This window comes from Lolium perenne, chromosome 4 (genome assembly GCF_019359855.2).
Source record: "Lolium perenne isolate Kyuss_39 chromosome 4, Kyuss_2.0, whole genome shotgun sequence".
NCBI classification, from domain to species: Eukaryota; Viridiplantae; Streptophyta; class Magnoliopsida; order Poales; family Poaceae; genus Lolium; species Lolium perenne.
The window spans coordinates 297,842,140-297,859,176 of record NC_067247.2 but is presented as its reverse complement, the minus strand read 5'-3'; the positions used below and the strand labels follow the sequence as shown (position 1 = coordinate 297,859,176).

Below are 17,037 nucleotides of genomic sequence, written 5' to 3'. Positions count from 1 at the left end.
CGAAGTGCCAGTTCCTGTTTTCTGCTGTTTTTGGTTCCAGAAAGGCTATTCGGGCAATATTCTCGGAATTGGACGAAACAAAAGCCCAAGGGCCTTATTTTCCCCGGAATGTTCCAGAACACCGAAGGAGAGCCGCAGGGGGCCAAGGGGGCCCCACACCATAGGGGGGGCGCGGGTCCCACCCTGGCCGCGCCGCCATGTGGTGAGGGAGCCCTGTTGCCCCTCTGACTCCGCCTCTTCGCCTATAAAGTCCCTCGTGACCTAAAAACACGACACGAATTGACGAAACTCCAGAAAGACTCCAGGGACGCCGCCGCCATCGCGAAACTCCGTTTCGGGGGACAGAAGTCTCTGTTCCGGCACGCCACCGGGACGGGGAATTGCCCCCGGAGTCATATCCATCGACAACACCGCCATCTTCATCGCCATCGCTGTCTCCCATGATGAGGAGGGAGTAGTTCTCCCCCGAGGCTGAGGGCTCTACCGGTAGCTATGTGGTCCATCGCTCTCTCCCATGGTGTGATCTTTATGTGATCATGAGCTTTGTATCACTATTAATCTATGTGCTACTCTAGTGATGTTATTAAAGTAGTCTATTCCTCCTCCATGATGTAATGTTGACAGTGTGTGCATCATGTAGTACTTGGCGTAGGTTATGATTGTAATCGCTTGTAGATTATGAAGTTAACTATTACTATGATAGTATTGATGCAATCTATTCCCCATTTCATAGCTATTGTTGACAGTGTGTATGCTATGTTAGTACTCGGTCTAAATTGCAACGGTCTATTATGCACTCTAGAGGTTACTTTAATATGAACTCCGGATGTTGTGGAGCTTGTTTACTCCAGCTTGAGGTGTGCTTTTGTAGCCCTACACAATGAATGGTGTTTGTTATCCAACAAGAGAGTGTAGAAAGTAGCATTTATTTATTCAGTTATGTGATCGATGTTGAGAGTGTCCACTAGTGAAAGTATGATCCCTAGGCCTTGTTTCTAAGCATTGAAACACCGTTTCCAATAAGTTCTGTTACATGTTTGCTTGCTGCCATCTTTATTTCAGATTGCAATTACTACTTACAATCATCCATATTACTTGTATTTCACTATCTCTTCGCCGAACTAGTGCACCTATACATCTGACAAGTGTATTAGGTGTGTTGGGGACACAAGAGACTTCTTGTATCGTAATTGCAGGGTTGCTTGAGAGGGATATCTTTGACCTCTAAATTTTTCACCCATTTCGGCAATTGGTGCCAATGGGGGAGAAGTTTGGAGGGTTTAAGGGAATTTGGTTATGTCTTTGCTTTGTGCTTAAGCATGTGCCTTTATTGCATTGCATCTTGGTGCTTTGCATAGCTGAATATTTAGAGGAAACTCCACTAGGCTTTGAATGCCAATATATGCAATGAAAGTCAAGATCATCCACACATGCATATATTATGGGGGAGTTTTCTCTATATATTCAACTTATTTGTTACTTAAATTCCTTATATAAATCCTCTCAAAGAGATTGTCATCAATTACCAAAATGGGGGAGATTGAAAGTGCATGGAGCCCCCATGTGTGGTTTTGGTAATTAATGACAATCCCTATGGACTAATGTTTTCATTGAGTTATATTTGTAGGAGTTGTCCATAGGCAATTTTTGAACCATATGTTGGCTTCAAGGTTGCAATAAGAAGAATTTAATGAAGGATATCAAGTGTCAAGTATGTCTTGAAGATGAAGATGAAGTGAGCACTCAAGTTACTTCAAGACATCAACATGATGAAGAATGAAGAAATGAAGTGCAAGTTCAAGATGAGCCAACTCGAAGAGATCATAAGCTTGAAGCTTGCTATGGAGAAATGAAGTGCTAGTTCAAGATGAGCCATCTTGAAGAGATCCTTTGATTGACTCTTGCCATCCATATGGTGATCATGGATATGTGAAGTTGCTCCGAAGAAGAAGCTCTCCCATGGTGGTTTATGGGGGAGCAATCTACAAGACTTCGTCAAGCAAGCACAAGCAAGAAAGGTGTTCCATCTTGTTGCGGTCAAGATCGTCATCATCGAGCTCAAGTGGAATGCGCAAGTATAAGGTTTGCTCTTGATAGGGTTTCTTTCTCACCGGTCTCATAGTGTAGTTGGAAACCGGTTTATAGTTTAGTTTGCGCAAGTGTAGAGGGCTCTCGAGTGAGTAACTCGATCGTATCCTTCGGAGAGCTCAAACCTTTGCATCCTTGCATCATCTTTCTTGGTTGTTATTTGTATCTTATCCATATGGTGTTTTAGAGCTTGTGCTTATTCTCATGACAAGCTCTAGTTCATCGAAAACGGATTCCGCATGAATCACTTGTTGCATTTTTGATATTGGAGTTTTTCTCGGTTTCTCATATTGAGAGGTTTCACTCTAAAATACATAGAAAAACCTACCCCACTTGTTCTTAAGCTTTTCACTCTTTGTGGGGTACCTCTTGTAATCTTCTTTACAACAAAATTGGTTTCACCCAAATCCGAGTTTCCTAACTCAAGTTGTTGCATTTTCGAGGTTGGAGGTTTTACCGGCATGTCTTTTTTAGATAGATCAAACCTTTCATCATTTATTTCTATCCTACCTTACTGGACTATGATGTTTCCCTGCATAATCTTGTAGATCTTGTCACTAGCTTTGAAACGAGCCCAAGATCATCAAAATCGGAGTCCGGATGCAAAAGTTATTCAAGTTTCCGTGAAGCCGTTTTTTGGCCGGAAGTTGGCCGGAACTTCCGCCCTACTTCCGGTGAACTTCTGGAAATGACGAATCTGCACGCAGAAAACATACCGGGAGCATTCCGGGGGCGCCCTACTTCACCCGGAAGTTGGCCGGAACTTTCGGGGGGCGGAAGTTCCGCCCCAAATGACCGGAAGTTCCGGTTTTGACGAGTTTTGTGCATAACGGACAGATTTCTCTTGCCCTATTCAAGGGGGTCTTCTTCCCCAAAGTTCCCCAACCGTTTGAGCTCGCTTTTGCCTCCATTGTTGACCTTCTTTGAGCTTGCTATCTCCCTCTCCCTCCCATGAATCTTGCATCTATTTGAGAGAAAGATAGAGGAGATCTAGATCTACATCTTCACCGATCAAATCCCTCTCTTTGTGAGGGGAATCCACTAGATCTAGATCTTGGAGAAATTTGGTGTTCCTCCTCCTATTTGTTCTTCCTCTCTTATTCCCCCAATAGCTTTTGTAGCTTTGTTGGAATTTGAGAGAGAAGTACTTGAGCATCTTTGTGGTGTTCTTGCCATTGCATTTGGTGCATCGGTTTGAGTTCTCCACGGTGATTCGTGGAAGTGAAAGCAAGAAAGTTGTTACTCTTGGGTTCTTGGAACCCTAGACGGATTTAAGGCCTTTGTGGCGATTTCTTGGGAGCCTCCAATTAAGTTGTGGATGCGTGCCCCAAGCTTTGTGTAAGGCCCGGTTTCCGCCTCGAAGGAAATCCCTTAGTGGAACCGTGACCTAGGCCTTTGTGGCGAGGGTCACCGGAGATTTAGGTGAGGCGCCTTCGTGGCGTTCGGTGTGTGGTGTGAGTACCGCATCTTGGGGTGAGGCCTTTGTGGCGTTGGTGTGCATCGAGCAACCACACCTCAAGTTGAGCCTCTTGTGGCGTTCGGGAGCACTAAGCAACCGCACCTCTCCACCGGAGATTAGCACTCGCAAGAGTGTGAACTCCGGGATAAATCATCGTCTCTCGTGTGCCTCGGTTATCTCTATACCCGAGCTCTTTACTTATGCACTTTACCTTGTGATAGCCATCGTGCTTGAAGTTATATATATCTTGCTATCACATACTTGCTTGTATTGCTTAGCATAAGTTGTTGGTGCACATAGGTGAACCATTGCTTAGAATAAGTTGTTGGTGCACATAGGTGAACAATAGTTTATAGGCTTTGGGCTTGACAAAGTAAACGCTAGTTTTATTCCGCATTTGTTAAGACCATCTCGTAAAAGTTTTAAATCGCCTATTCACCCCCCTCTAGGCGACATCCGTGTCCTTTCACAAGGAAAGACCACCGTCGATGTGATTGGCGAAGAAGAAGGCATGATGACCTACACAAAAGATTTAATATCTTATACATGAAATTAAAACTCTACATCAACCATCAAGAATCCGTCAATCAGTACAAATCTATGCATATCTCACGTGGAGAAAGATCAAATCTATGCAACTAGCATGCTTACACTTCTAATCCACATGCAGAGTTAGAGCTTTCTTACAGGCACCAAAAGAGGATTTAACACTACACGTCCCGGGGAAGATGGAGAAGGCGGAACACCAACGACGACCACCGCCAAGCTCATGGGCCAAGCCTATGAATATTCTCCCGCGATCGCCATGGATCTCGAAAGAGGGAAACACTCGAATGGGGCGGGGTATGGTGTATTTGGAATTCAGCGGTAACTGTGGAGCTAAATAGGGGCGATTTTAGGCAGGTGGTGACCGAAATTCTCTTGCCGCATTTTCGATGCACCACGAGAGCTCACGCCATATCCGTCGTATGCATCTGCGGTGTTCTCCAAAATGCACTCGACGAGGGAAGCTCAGTGTAAACAGCCCATTCGGTTGTTCCCCCGGGGCTTGGCCCAAAGATGCTTTTAGGGGTGTGCGGGCCACAAAGTGGAAGGCATGTAGGCATCCAATTGGCCCAAATCTCCCTCCCCCCGGCACGTCTTGACTCCAAACAGGCAACCAACCACACCCATAATATGCCTCATTTGATTTGCTTGGGTGGCCGAGCCAACACAATGAGAGATTTTGTCCTATTTTTTTTTGTGTTTTGGCGTGTTGGTGAATCCAATGGCACTACCGATTTTTTTTTAAAATTTTCCATAGATAAACTTGATATTTTGTTAATTTAGGCCCTAACGGGCGAGATAAACCAAAATATAGAGCAATTTGCATATTAAACCCAAGTAAAGGTAGGGTTTGTATTTGCCGGTGGGCCCCTCTTCACTTAGTGACGACGAGCATGGGGTACCTGAAAGGTGGTGGGATGGGAGGCGTCAACTGCAGGGCCACGGCGACCATTACGCCTCCTCCCACATGACTACTGTTTTGGAGAGCTCGTCGGTTCTACCCTCCGCGTCTCGGTATCCCACTAGGTCGCCACCCTGGCAACCTCCTCATGGGCTCTCGCCACCTCTCCCTCGGCCGCTTTGGTGGCCACCTGCGTTGCCGCCTCAAGAGAGGAAAATCGGATCGTCGTGGCTAGTTAGGGCCTTTGGCTGAGCTCCTCGGGCTTTGAGGCCTCGATGGCGGCCACCAAGCCGTTCTCCTTCTAGCTCCTCTACTAGGGCTGGCAGTGGTGGAGGAAGATCGATTGCGTCTTCCTCGATGTGCTCCTCCTTCACTGGCCACCATGAGGCGATGGAGCCCTTGGTCTCCTCCTCCATTTGGCTCCAGGCACCTCGCCTTGGAGCCAAATATTGCAGTGGCCGCTACCGCAAGGTATGGTCCCACTCGAACCACTGGTCGCAGTTGCACGTACCCTTTCCGTGCACGGGGTCGTTGTGTAGGTCCGTCGGCGCTGGATCTCGAGGCCCAACGCGGTGATGGGCGGTGCTGAAACCCTATTAGGATTTAGGTGCCATCCCATTGGGAGGTGGATGTCGCGCCACAACAATGGTGACTCCTCCTCCTGGAACATGTGCGCCACCTCGGTGGACATGCTGACGTGTTGCTTGATCCCTCAGTAGGGTTAGGCGGAAGGGCGCAACGGCTAGGCGAGCTCGAGGAGGCCTCATGGTCGTGGTTCCCTTTTGGGGGCCATAGCGGTCGGGGCTAGGGTTTTGGTGCGGTGGGAAAGCTCGAATAGTGCGAGTACGGATGACGATGAGTACGAATTTCAAAAGAAGGCATGTGATGTTCGACCGTTGACCAATGTGACGGGGAGAGGATGGGGGGCCGGGGAGGGGGCAAGGAGAACATAATGCAGGTCCGCGTGACCGCAAACCAGGATCTATATTATGTCCATGACTATGCAGCTGGATATATGTCCATTTGTGTCCCCGTGGTGAGACGCTGTGACCCATTGGTCCGCTGGCGGACCAATCGCATTGGAGATACTCTGACACGGGTGACCGCTGGGCGCACATACTGACAGATCCTGCCCCACCTGTCAGCCACAACGCGCGCGATCTAGTCCGACGTGGTTGGTGCGCGCAGCGCGCGTCCATACAAGAGCAGCAGCTGCCGATTGACCGTTGAAACCTCCTCCAGCCGTCGGACGCGGTGGCTGCTTCATCGGGCCGTCCGTCCGTCTCGGCGACCTCCGCTTAATTTCCGTGGTGACACGGCCAAAACAGGAAGACCTCACTCGCTTTCGCGTTACCTTCTCGGCTGGAGTCCCTCCGGAGTGGGGCGAGCGAGAGAGCATCAGCTCGGCCGCCCTTTTCTATTTATAATTCTCGCCTCCTCCCACTACAAGAATCGACCGCAGGACTTGCAAAGTCAATCAGCTCGGCCCGGTGCGTGCGTGCTGCCTCTTTGTGATCGAGTTTTGAGCGGAGCTGTTCTTTCGTCGCTGATTGGTGTTGGTTGGGCGAGCGAGTTTGTGGAATGGACGGCGCTCCGGTGGCCGAGTTCCGGCCGACCATGACCCACGGCGGCCGGTTCCTCCTCTACAACATATTCGGGAACCAGTTCGAGATCACCTCCAAGTACCAGCCGCCCATCATGCCCATCGGCCGCGGCGCCTACGGGATCGTCTGGTACGTTTGTTCGTCCTCAATTGCTCCTGAATCGCCATCGATTTCTTGCCAAATTTCGTTCGAGGCTCCGCTGATTGGAGAACAGAGCAGCGTAGCTCAGGCCTCAGGCTTATGGGGAAAGTTTGGATTAGGCCAATCAATAATCTCTTAGAATAACCCTAGCCAAGCCTGTATCTGCAGTTGTTTGTTGTTAATTAATCCCCAAGTGTAGTGGCTGTGGTTGGTGAGGCGTTTAATTCTGTCCTGAAATCTCATTTTTTTCTTAAAAAATTGCGTCTGTGCAGCTCGGTGATGAACTTCGAAACGAGGGAGATGGTGGCGATAAAAAAGATCGCCAACGCCTTCGACAACAACATGGATGCCAAGCGCACGCTCCGGGAGATCAAGCTGCTCAGGCACCTCGACCACGAGAACGTAATCAGCATCGATCCTTAGCACTCCTGTACATGCCTGTAACTGGATTCAGTAATTCAGGCGCTAATAGCTGCTGCTAATACGCTCTGAAAAACGCGCAGATCGTCGCCCTCAGGGACGTGATCCCGCCGCCGATCCCGCAGTCCTTCAACGACGTGTACATCGCGCTGGAGCTCATGGACACGGACCTCCACCACATCATCCGCTCCAACCAGGAGCTCTCCGAGGAGCACTGTCAGGTACCGAGACAAACTGGATCATCATCATCATCGCCTCAATTCTGAATTACTACTACCTATAGAGCATTATTTGTGGTTCTCATGCGCTCTACCGCCGTGCAGTATTTCCTATACCAGCTGCTGCGCGGGCTCAAGTACATCCACTCGGCGAACGTGATCCACCGCGACCTCAAGCCCAGCAACCTGCTCCTGAACGCCAACTGCGACCTCAAGATCTGCGACTTCGGCCTGGCGCGCCCCTCGTCGGAGTCGGACATGATGACGGAGTACGTCGTCACGCGGTGGTACCGGGCGCCGGAGCTGCTGCTCAACTCCACCGACTACTCGGCGGCCATCGACGTCTGGTCGGTGGGGTGCATCTTCATGGAGCTCATCAACCGGGCGCCGCTCTTCCCGGGGAGGGACCACATGCACCAGATGCGGCTCATCACCGAGGTCATCGGCACCCCCACCGACGACGACCTGGGGTTCATCCGCAACGAGGACGCCAGGAAGTACATGAGGCACCTCCCGCAGTTCCCGCGCCGCCCCTTCGCCGACCAGTTCCCCAAGGTGCAGCCCGCCGCGCTCGACCTCATCCAGCGGATGCTCACCTTCAACCCGCTGCAGCGGATCACAGGTAACACACCTTCTTGCCTCGATCTTCTCGTGTAAATTTCCTTGCAGTGCTCTTGTTCTGGCGCCGTGCTTCGTTGACTGCCAGGCTAGTAGTGCACGTACGGTCAGCTTCGGGTCAGTGTCGGTGCTTTGCGATGGTATAGAGAATTAGAGGTAGTAGATGCAATCTGCACCCACTTCGACTGAACTTTTACTGCATCTGGACATGTGATCCCTTTTTGGACAAAACCATGTGCCTTCTTCTGCCCGCTAGATTAAGAAAAGATCTTTGCCGACCTTAATTTGGAGCCGTCTGCAGTTGACGACGACCTGGACGACTATGTGTAGTGATAACACTTTTCCAGAAGAACATCTCTGTTTTCGGCAAACCAATAAAAGCAGAACAGATCCGCTGCTGATACTCTTTATGCTAGATTCCTCTATCAGTTTCTGGCTAGATAATAAATGGCAGGGCAGGTTCGGAAGTAGAAATATTTTCATCAGGTGTCTGACTGAAATTGCCTTTATCGTCATGCAGTTGAGCAGGCCCTGGAGCACCCGTACCTGGAGCGGCTACACGACGTCGCCGACGAGCCCATCTGCACAGACCCCTTCTCCTTCGACTTCGAGCAGCACCCGCTCACGGAAGACCAGATGAAGCAGCTCATCTTCAACGAAGCCCTGGAACTGAACCCAAACTTCCGATACTAGATCGATGATTCATCCCTAGTTCCCTATACCCCCCATTACGTAGTATGCTTTCGGTGTAAACATGTCTGTAAATAGGAGTACAATCATGGAGCCCGCGAGTAGGCTGAGCACTGCATTTGTTTGTTTATTTCCTGTGTAAGTTGTTTGCTGATATTTCAGACCATTGTGCTCGACCGTGCCAATAATAAAAGGCTTAAAGTATGATTCGGGAGGACACTAAATCTCTAGTCTATGCACAAAAACATTTTTTAAAAATTGGGGTGGAGGTTTACCCGATACTTATTTATTTCTCAAGCTTTGTGTGTTGCCATTTGGGCAACCCGGTGCCGCACTCACTCAATGAATCATAAAACAAGGATGTAGAAGCCATGTTGAAAATAAAATGCTCAAGGATGATGCTGGGAGGATGAAAAGGGATCTTCATCCTAAAGAGGGGTTCACTAGGGGTTAAAGTGAACTCATAGTTAGTTAAGTAGATTTTGGTTGTGAACTAAGAATAAAATCATGACCACTAGAAGATCCGAACTAGAATCTGGTTCCAGAAGTGGATACAGTGTAATGTAATAAACTTTTGTGTGTTAATAAAATAGGAATTATGATATAACTGAAATGGACCAGGAAAAAAGTTTTAGTTGTTATTACTTATGTGCATGAAAATGTGTACCTAACACGACAAGTGTGTCGTGATCTGGTTACCCCACCAAATTTGTGCCAACTTTTAATCTATCAAGGTAACAATATGTAAATGTCGTTGAACAGATAGTGTGATGGTTACGGATCCCCCAAGCTACAAATAGCGTCACATATGCGCTTTCCACTACGTGTTGATTTCTGGCGGCTTTGAAGTGCCCTCTAGAAACCAAGTCCGTTAGGCATGTGGCTCGGCTTTAAAAGTGTTCTGATGTGCTGAATCTTTTCTCAAAAGTCTATATGTTGTCAAGGGTGGAGGAGGATGATGTTGCTCATTGTTTCAGCAGGGCATTTAAGTGTCATGTCCTTTTTCTTCTTCGTGTTTGTTTGTTTCCTAATAATGTGATTGTGTGCAACATGATCTCGATCTTCGCATTCTGTGGTTGCAGGGACTAGTTTACTAAGTATTAACTTAGTATTAGTAAATTCGACTTTATAAAGAAAAAGTTCATGAGCAGTTAAACTGAAACTTGGCATTAATATATTGGACTTTAAAAAGAAAAAGTGCATGCGTAGTTACTAGCAACACAGATTAAGAATTGCATGGGAAAATTCAACCTCAACCCAACGGAAATCAGGTGGTAACCAACTTGATGGTGTGGATTAGGATTTTAATACATCCAGGAAATCATTTCTGTTAGTTCTGTTTGCGAGTACCACCCTGCAGGCTGCAAGCAATCTTGGTCTGGAGATATTAACTAAGTGACAAGACTGTACTTATTTATTTGATCAATTTGTCTTGACACCGAAATTTTTGTAAAATTCTTTGGCGCTGGTGTTCATTTCGAACTCAAACATAGCCAGTCAATTAATCAGCCATACTTTTTGAACGCCAATATATATCCTGGATTTATGTACTTCGTCCAAGTCACAGTCAAACTGTCTGCAAATGCCCGGTGAGATTGCAGTACCCTGAAGCTGCTTTCCTAGATCAACAGAAACACAGCTTGTAATTTAATACCCAAGGATCGTATCCCGAATAATTAAACTAGAGAACCACCTTTTCGCAGTCTATTCAACAGCCGTCAAAATGTTGTCTGATCCGCACGAAGTTCGTCGGTACCCTCTCACACCTCACAAGAACAGTAAGCAGGGACTTCATCATAGACAGAGATGTACAGGCAAGGCGGCTCGATGCAGACTAGTAAAGCACCAGTTGATGTGGCACTGCCGCAATTTGGCCTTTAATTATCCCAAAAAGGGGGCCCAATGGATGAGGACTGCTAACTAATTCGATGTGTACTGCTGGTGGTACTGTATTTTATTGCCCAGCCGATTGGAACGAGGAACTGTGGAAGGCTTAGGAACCGAGGTTGTGATTGCGAGTTCCACATTCTAATATTCTACGGACCATCATGATCTGAATATCCGATCCATGTACGAATGAGAGAATGTGTCACCCTTCCGGTCATATTCTGATCCGGTGTAGACGTGTAGTCATGTACTCTGTCCGTACAGGGATATGCTTCAAGTTGTTTTCGAACTTGTATACTGTCAAAACGATGATATTTGTATACCATGAAAGGAATATGCAAGGCCAACCAAAGAATCAGAACGTTATTGGCCAAGTAAATATGAACATCTCGATTATTAGATCAGAGTCTATGTACTCATGTCTACTAAACCTAGGGTACATCAAGGGCTCGAGGCCATCGGAGAGTGATTTGCTTGGAAAGTTGGACTGAATAAGTTAATGTTTTGCTTAGAAACTCAACTGACAGGTCAGCATCTCAACATTGTCTACTCCTACTAAGTAAAACAATAGTTGATCTCAATTCCCAACCCCTTCTAAAGGAAGCTGATTTGACTAGATTGTTAATTTCCTCACGGTACGAATGGGACTCCTGATCGGGGGATTTGAGGACTCTCATGCAACAGGAAAGTCTCACTGACCTATCAAATACTGTAAAATGAGGACTTAAGGCACTAGCGAAGACCTAAGGGATCCAAGATCCACATAAAAGCCGCATCGCCATCATATGGTCATACAAATCTAAGGCAGCTCACTTAATTTCAACCACCTCGAAACCCTAGTTGAGCTCAACATCTAATCTTATTGAGTTCCACATTTTGTGATCTCTGCGATGTATTTTTCCCATATAATCAAAACAATTGCATATTAGGGCTTTAGCTTGCACAAGTAGGTCCGAACCTAAACCCGTGATCGAACAAATACGTGCTCTCGCAGGTACGCTTGATATGTAGGATCTCGATGATTTTACCTATCGACGGGTTGCACCAACCATGGTGACCTCACGTTATTAGTTCATGTCTACTTCCACCACAACGACGCAAATAATCCGGTCTACGATATCAACACCTACGCTTATAGGATCATGAATGTCTTGTAAGTAGACCATCATATTAGGGTCAACTGTTGTTAAAGTAGAATGGGTTTAAGAAACCAACACCAAACTCTAGCATGTAAACAAAAAAACTGAACAATGTCAGAAAACACAAACTCAAACTGAAAACTGCGGTGTTATAGCATTTGATTATGTCCAAATGGTTAAGATTCTGATGGACCCTTTTACAAAAGATCTATCAAAAAAGTACAAAAGACAGTGCATCGATTGAGATGAGTTTGAGACCTAGCTAAGCTGGTGAGGGAGTAACCCAACCTATCTAGTCACCTAGGAAAATAAACCTTTGCAATTGGTTGAAAGAACTCATTATAAAACTCTCCCCCTTTAACATGCAATTCTCTCATAGATATGTATGAGGTAGGTTGATTACATCTTAATATGTTTTGTTTGGCTTTATGAGCGAAGACATTGTTCTACTGGACGATCTTGAAATAACACTTCTACATGAGGCACACTGCGACTAACCGTGTGTGAGATTAAGCTCTTGAAAGGCCATGTGTATGACTTGTATGCTTCACCCGCAGGGTAAATCGTAAATGTCTACTAGAGGTAATGACATTGATTGAATAAATATATCAATTTAAGACATATTTTATTAGTATTAAACATCAAACTGAAATAAAATGCTATCCAATGGGCCTATAAGATTTGGTGGGGGTTGTTGGATTTTATGGTTCATGGCCCATTTGTGTGTTTTACCTATGAACAATTTAGTCTATAAAATCTGCTCATTTTAACTTCAACCACACCTACAAGTTTAGTCCTAGCACCAAAAGTGATAGGTAAGTTAGGCTTAAAACATAATGAGACGGACCACGAGATCCAAGCCTAATAAAAGAGAACCGGGCTGAGCCAACCTATGTTGTCTAGTAGTTATGCTCATAGCAACGCCTGGCATGAAAGAATAGCTCGATCCATTATTAGAAAATATTAAACCCATGTGCAATTAGAGCTACGCTATTAGGTTGGTTATAGTGGTAAGTATCATGTAGTGGGATCATGCATATGATACTTATGTATGATACTATCTCTATAGTGGTTAGTATCATGAAGTAGTATCATAGTCATGCTATATTTATTGCTTTTTAGAATCTCAATGTAAATTTGTGCACAAGATTTGTTTGCCATTAACTTTTATCGTGACATGCGCTATGATACAATCTGCCTATATTACTCTATTCTCCTCTCTCCTCCTTAATTAGCTGCTACATCAGCATTTTTGTGGGACCAATGTGCATGATACTAGCTATGATACTAGCACTATGGCTAGCCTTACACCGTGAGACACAACGATGAATACCATAGCATTTTGCGCCTTCCAAAGTCACCAACCACATAATTAAAACCTTTGTGATCTTGGCATGAGGTTCTAAGAGCATCTCCACCGGCGGCCCCCAAATAGTCGCCGGCAGGGGCGCCGACACTGCTGTATGGGGGGCGGCGGTGTTGGAGATATGCCCAAGAGGCAATAATAAAGTGGTTATTATAATATCTTTGTGTTTATGATAAATGTTTGCATACCATGCTATAATTGTATTAACCGAAACATCGATACATGTGTGTTATGTAAACAACAAGGAGTCCCTAGTAAGCCTCTTGTATAACTAGCTTGTTGATTAATGGATGATCATGGTTTCGTGATCATGAACATTGAATGTTATTAATAACAAGGTTATGTCATTAATTGAATGATATAATGGACACACACCCAAATGAGCGTAGCATAAGATCAAGTCATTAAGTTCAATTTGCTATAAGCTTTCAATACATAGTTGTCTTAGTCCTTCGACCATGAGATCATGTAAATCACTTACACCAGAAGGGTACTTTGATTACATCAAACGCCATTGCGTAAATGGGTGGTTATAAAGATGGGATTAAGTATTCGGAAAGTGAGAGTTGAGGCATATGGATCAATAGTGGGATTTGTCCATCCTGATGACGGATAGATATACTCTGGGCCCTCTCGGTGGAATGTCGTCTGATTAGCTTGCAACCATATGATTTGATCATAAGAGATGACATACCACGGTACGAGTAAAGATTACTTGTCGGTAACGAGGTTGAACAAGGTATGGAGATACCGATGATCGAACCTCGGACAAGTAAAATATCGTGTGACAAAGGGAATTGGCATCGTATGTAAATGGTTCAATCGATCACTAAGTCATCGTTGAATATGTGGGAGCCATTATGGATCTCCATATCCCGCTATTGGTTATTGCTCGGAGAGGAGTCTCGACCATGTCTGCGTAGTTCGCGAACCGTAGGGTGACGCGCTTAAGGTTCGATGTCGCATAAGTAGATTTGAATATGGTATGGAGACGAAGTTTGTTCGGAGTCTCGGATGTGATCCGGGATGTCACGAGGAGGTCCGGAATAGTCCGGAGAATAAGATTCATATAAGGGAAGTTGATTTCTGGGTTTCGGAAAAGTTCGGGATTTTTCCGGTGATTGACTGGAAGATTCTAGAAGGTTCCGGAGGGGTCCACCATGGGGCCCACGACCTAGGAGGGCTAGCATGGGCCAAGGGGATGCTCCCTGGCCTAATGGGCCGGGGGCACATGCCCCCCAAGGCCCAGGCCGGCCAACCCCTAGGGTTTCCCTAGGGGGGATCAACTTGGGGGGGAGGAAATCCCTCTCCCCCCACTTGGCCACCACCCCCTAACCCTAGATGGGAAGGGGGGCCACCCCACCGACCTGGCCCCCTATATAAAGAGGGGAGGGGGTGGCCGGCCACCCTACCCCATCATTAGCCCCTCCTCTGGCCGCCTCTCTCCTCCACCATACGCTGCTCCGGCTTAGGCGAAGCCCTGCAGTTTTTCTTCCTCCACCTCCACCACCACGCCGTCGTGCTGCTGGAATTTGGGGGAGATCTACCACACCTCTGCTGCCCCGCTGGAACGGGGAGAGGAAGGAGCTTCATCGACACCGTACGCGCGACCGAGTCCGGAAGTGCTGCCGGATTGCACCACCGGAACGATCGTCTACACCAACAACGAGATTAATCTCGTAAGCTTTGGAATCTTCGAGGGTTAGTCTCATCTTCATCTCGTTGCTTCGATCTTGTAGATTAGATCTTGGGTGTTCCATAGATTAGATCTTGGATTTATTCGTCTTTGCGGTAGGAAATTTTTTGTTTTCTATGCTACGAACCCCTTCAGCCGGCTGTGCATCCTCCATTTTGGGACGTTGTTCCCACACCGGCGCCTCCCAAGTTTTTCTTTTCTTTTTTACAATATTTTGAAACAACATATCAATCACATTTTATTCATAGAATCACACAAATAGAATTAAATTATTCATACAATCAATCAAACAAATAGTACTTAAATTATTCATACAACCCAACAAATAAATAGTAAATAAATTATTCGTACAATCCAACAAACAAATAGTACTTAAATTATTCGTCTAGGCAAACAAATAGAAATAAAATCATGGATTGTTGGTTGCTCCTCTTCTCGCCCACAAATGCGCAACTAGATCCGCCTTCAGCTGTGCATGGACACCTGCATCTCGAATTTTATTGTGCATATGAAGAAAAGCAGCAAATTCTTGGGACACATGCTCTACCTCAGCTAGTGGCCCTTGATAATCAAATAGATGATCATCCTGCATAGGTGCGTCGCGCTCGCTCTCAATGATCATGTTTTGGATGATCACACATGCGTTCATAACCTCCCACATCTGTGCCTCAGACCAAGTGAGAGCAGGGTACCTGACAATGGCGAAACGTTGCTGAAGCATCCCAAAAGCACGCTCAACATCCTTGCGTGCTGCTTCCTGGCATGTTGCAAAATAGGTTTCCATCTCGTTTGATGGAGAGGGAATTGTCTTCACAAATGTAGCATACGTCGGTAGATACCATCAGCTAGATAGTATCCCTTGTTGTATGTGTGGTCGTTTACCTCAAATTTCACGGCAGGAGCTTGTCCCTCAGCTAGCCTGGCAAACACCGAAGATCGCTGCAGTACGTTGATATCATTGTTTGTTCCTGCCATGCCAAAATATGCATGCCAAATCCAAAGCTCTTGGTCTGCCACCGCCTCAAGAATGACACTGCACTCACCAGTATGGCCCTTGTAGATCCCCTGCCAAGCAAAAGAGCAATTCTTACAGCCCCAATGCATACAGTCAATGCTTCCGAGCATCCCAGGAAACCCTCTTGCTGCATTCTTCTACAGGATCCGAGCTATATCATCTGCTCTTGGTGCTCTCAAATAGTCTTTACCAAATACCGCTATGATGGCTCGGCAGAACCTGTAGAGAGTTGATACGTCTCAAACGTACCTATAATTTCTGATGTTCCATGCTTGTTTTATGACAATACTTACATGTTTTGCTTGCACTTTATAATGTTTTTATGCATTTTCCGGAACTAACCTATTAACAAGATGTCGAAGTGCCAGTTCCTGTTTTCTGCTGTTTTTGGTTCCAGAAAGGCTGTTCGGGCAATATTCTCGGAATTCGACGAAACGAAGACCAAACATCACAATTCACCGAGACGGACCAGGACACCGAAGGGGGCCCGGAGAGGAGGCCCAGGGGCCCCACACCATAGGGCCGCGCTGGCAGGCCCCTGGCCGCGCCGGCCTATGGGGAGGGCGCCCTGGTGCCCCTCCTGCGCCGCCTCTTCGCCTATAAGACCCCTTTCGACCTAAAAATGCGAGACCGATTGACGAAACTCCAGAAAGACTCCAGGGGCACCGCCGCCATCGCGAAAATCCAATTCGGGGGACAGAATCTCTGTTCCGGCACGCCGCCGGAACGGGGAAGTGCCCCCGGAAGCCATCTCCATCAACGCCACCGCCTCCATCATGCTCCGTGAGTAGTTCCCCCATGGAATACGGGTTCTAGCTGTAGCTAGTTGGTATTCTCTCCCCCATGTACTTCAATGCAATGATCTCATGAGCTGCCTTACATGATTGAGATTCATCTGATGTAATCGGTGTTGTGTTTGTTGGGATCCGATGGATTGTTACATTATGATTAGTCTATCTATAAAGTTTGTGAAGTTATTGTTGCTGCAATCTTGTTGTGTTTAATGCTTGTCACTAGGGCCCGAGTGGCATGATCTTAGATTTAAGCTCTATACTTATTGCTTAGATTGTATCTACAAGTTGTATGCACATGTCTATGTCCGGAACCAAAGGCCCCAAAGTGACAGAAATTGGGACAACTGGAGGGGAAGGCTTAGATATGAGGATCACATGTTTTCACGGAGTGTTAATGCTTTGCTCCGGTACTCTATTAAAAGGAGTACCTTAATTTCCAGTAGATTCCCTAGAGG

The 17,037-nt window shown here is 46.4% G+C and overlaps 1 protein-coding gene across 1 annotated transcript; it reads left to right on the top strand.

Moving 5' to 3' along the window:
* Positions 1-6,328: 6,328 nt before the first annotated feature.
* LOC127295872 (mitogen-activated protein kinase 5) lies at positions 6,329-8,909 on the top strand. Its single transcript, XM_051325875.2, has 5 exons — positions 6,329-6,727; positions 7,012-7,141; positions 7,243-7,380; positions 7,483-7,999; positions 8,516-8,909. Exons 1-5 carry the CDS (start codon positions 6,576-6,578, stop codon positions 8,686-8,688), a joined length of 1,110 nt encoding a protein of 369 aa, XP_051181835.1. The 5' UTR covers positions 6,329-6,575; the 3' UTR covers positions 8,689-8,909.
* Positions 8,910-17,037: the final 8,128 nt, after the last annotated feature.

Coding starts and splice junctions, on each gene's coding strand:
- LOC127295872 (XM_051325875.2), top strand. CDS start 6,576: ATGGACGGCGCTCCGGTGGCCGAGTTCCGGCCGACCATGACCCACGGC. Junction 7,142..7,242: donor GGCACCTCGACCACGAGAAC/GTAATCAGCATC, acceptor AAAAACGCGCAG/ATCGTCGCCCTCAGGGACGT. Junction 8,000..8,515: donor CCCGCTGCAGCGGATCACAG/GTAACACACCTT, acceptor ATCGTCATGCAG/TTGAGCAGGCCCTGGAGCAC.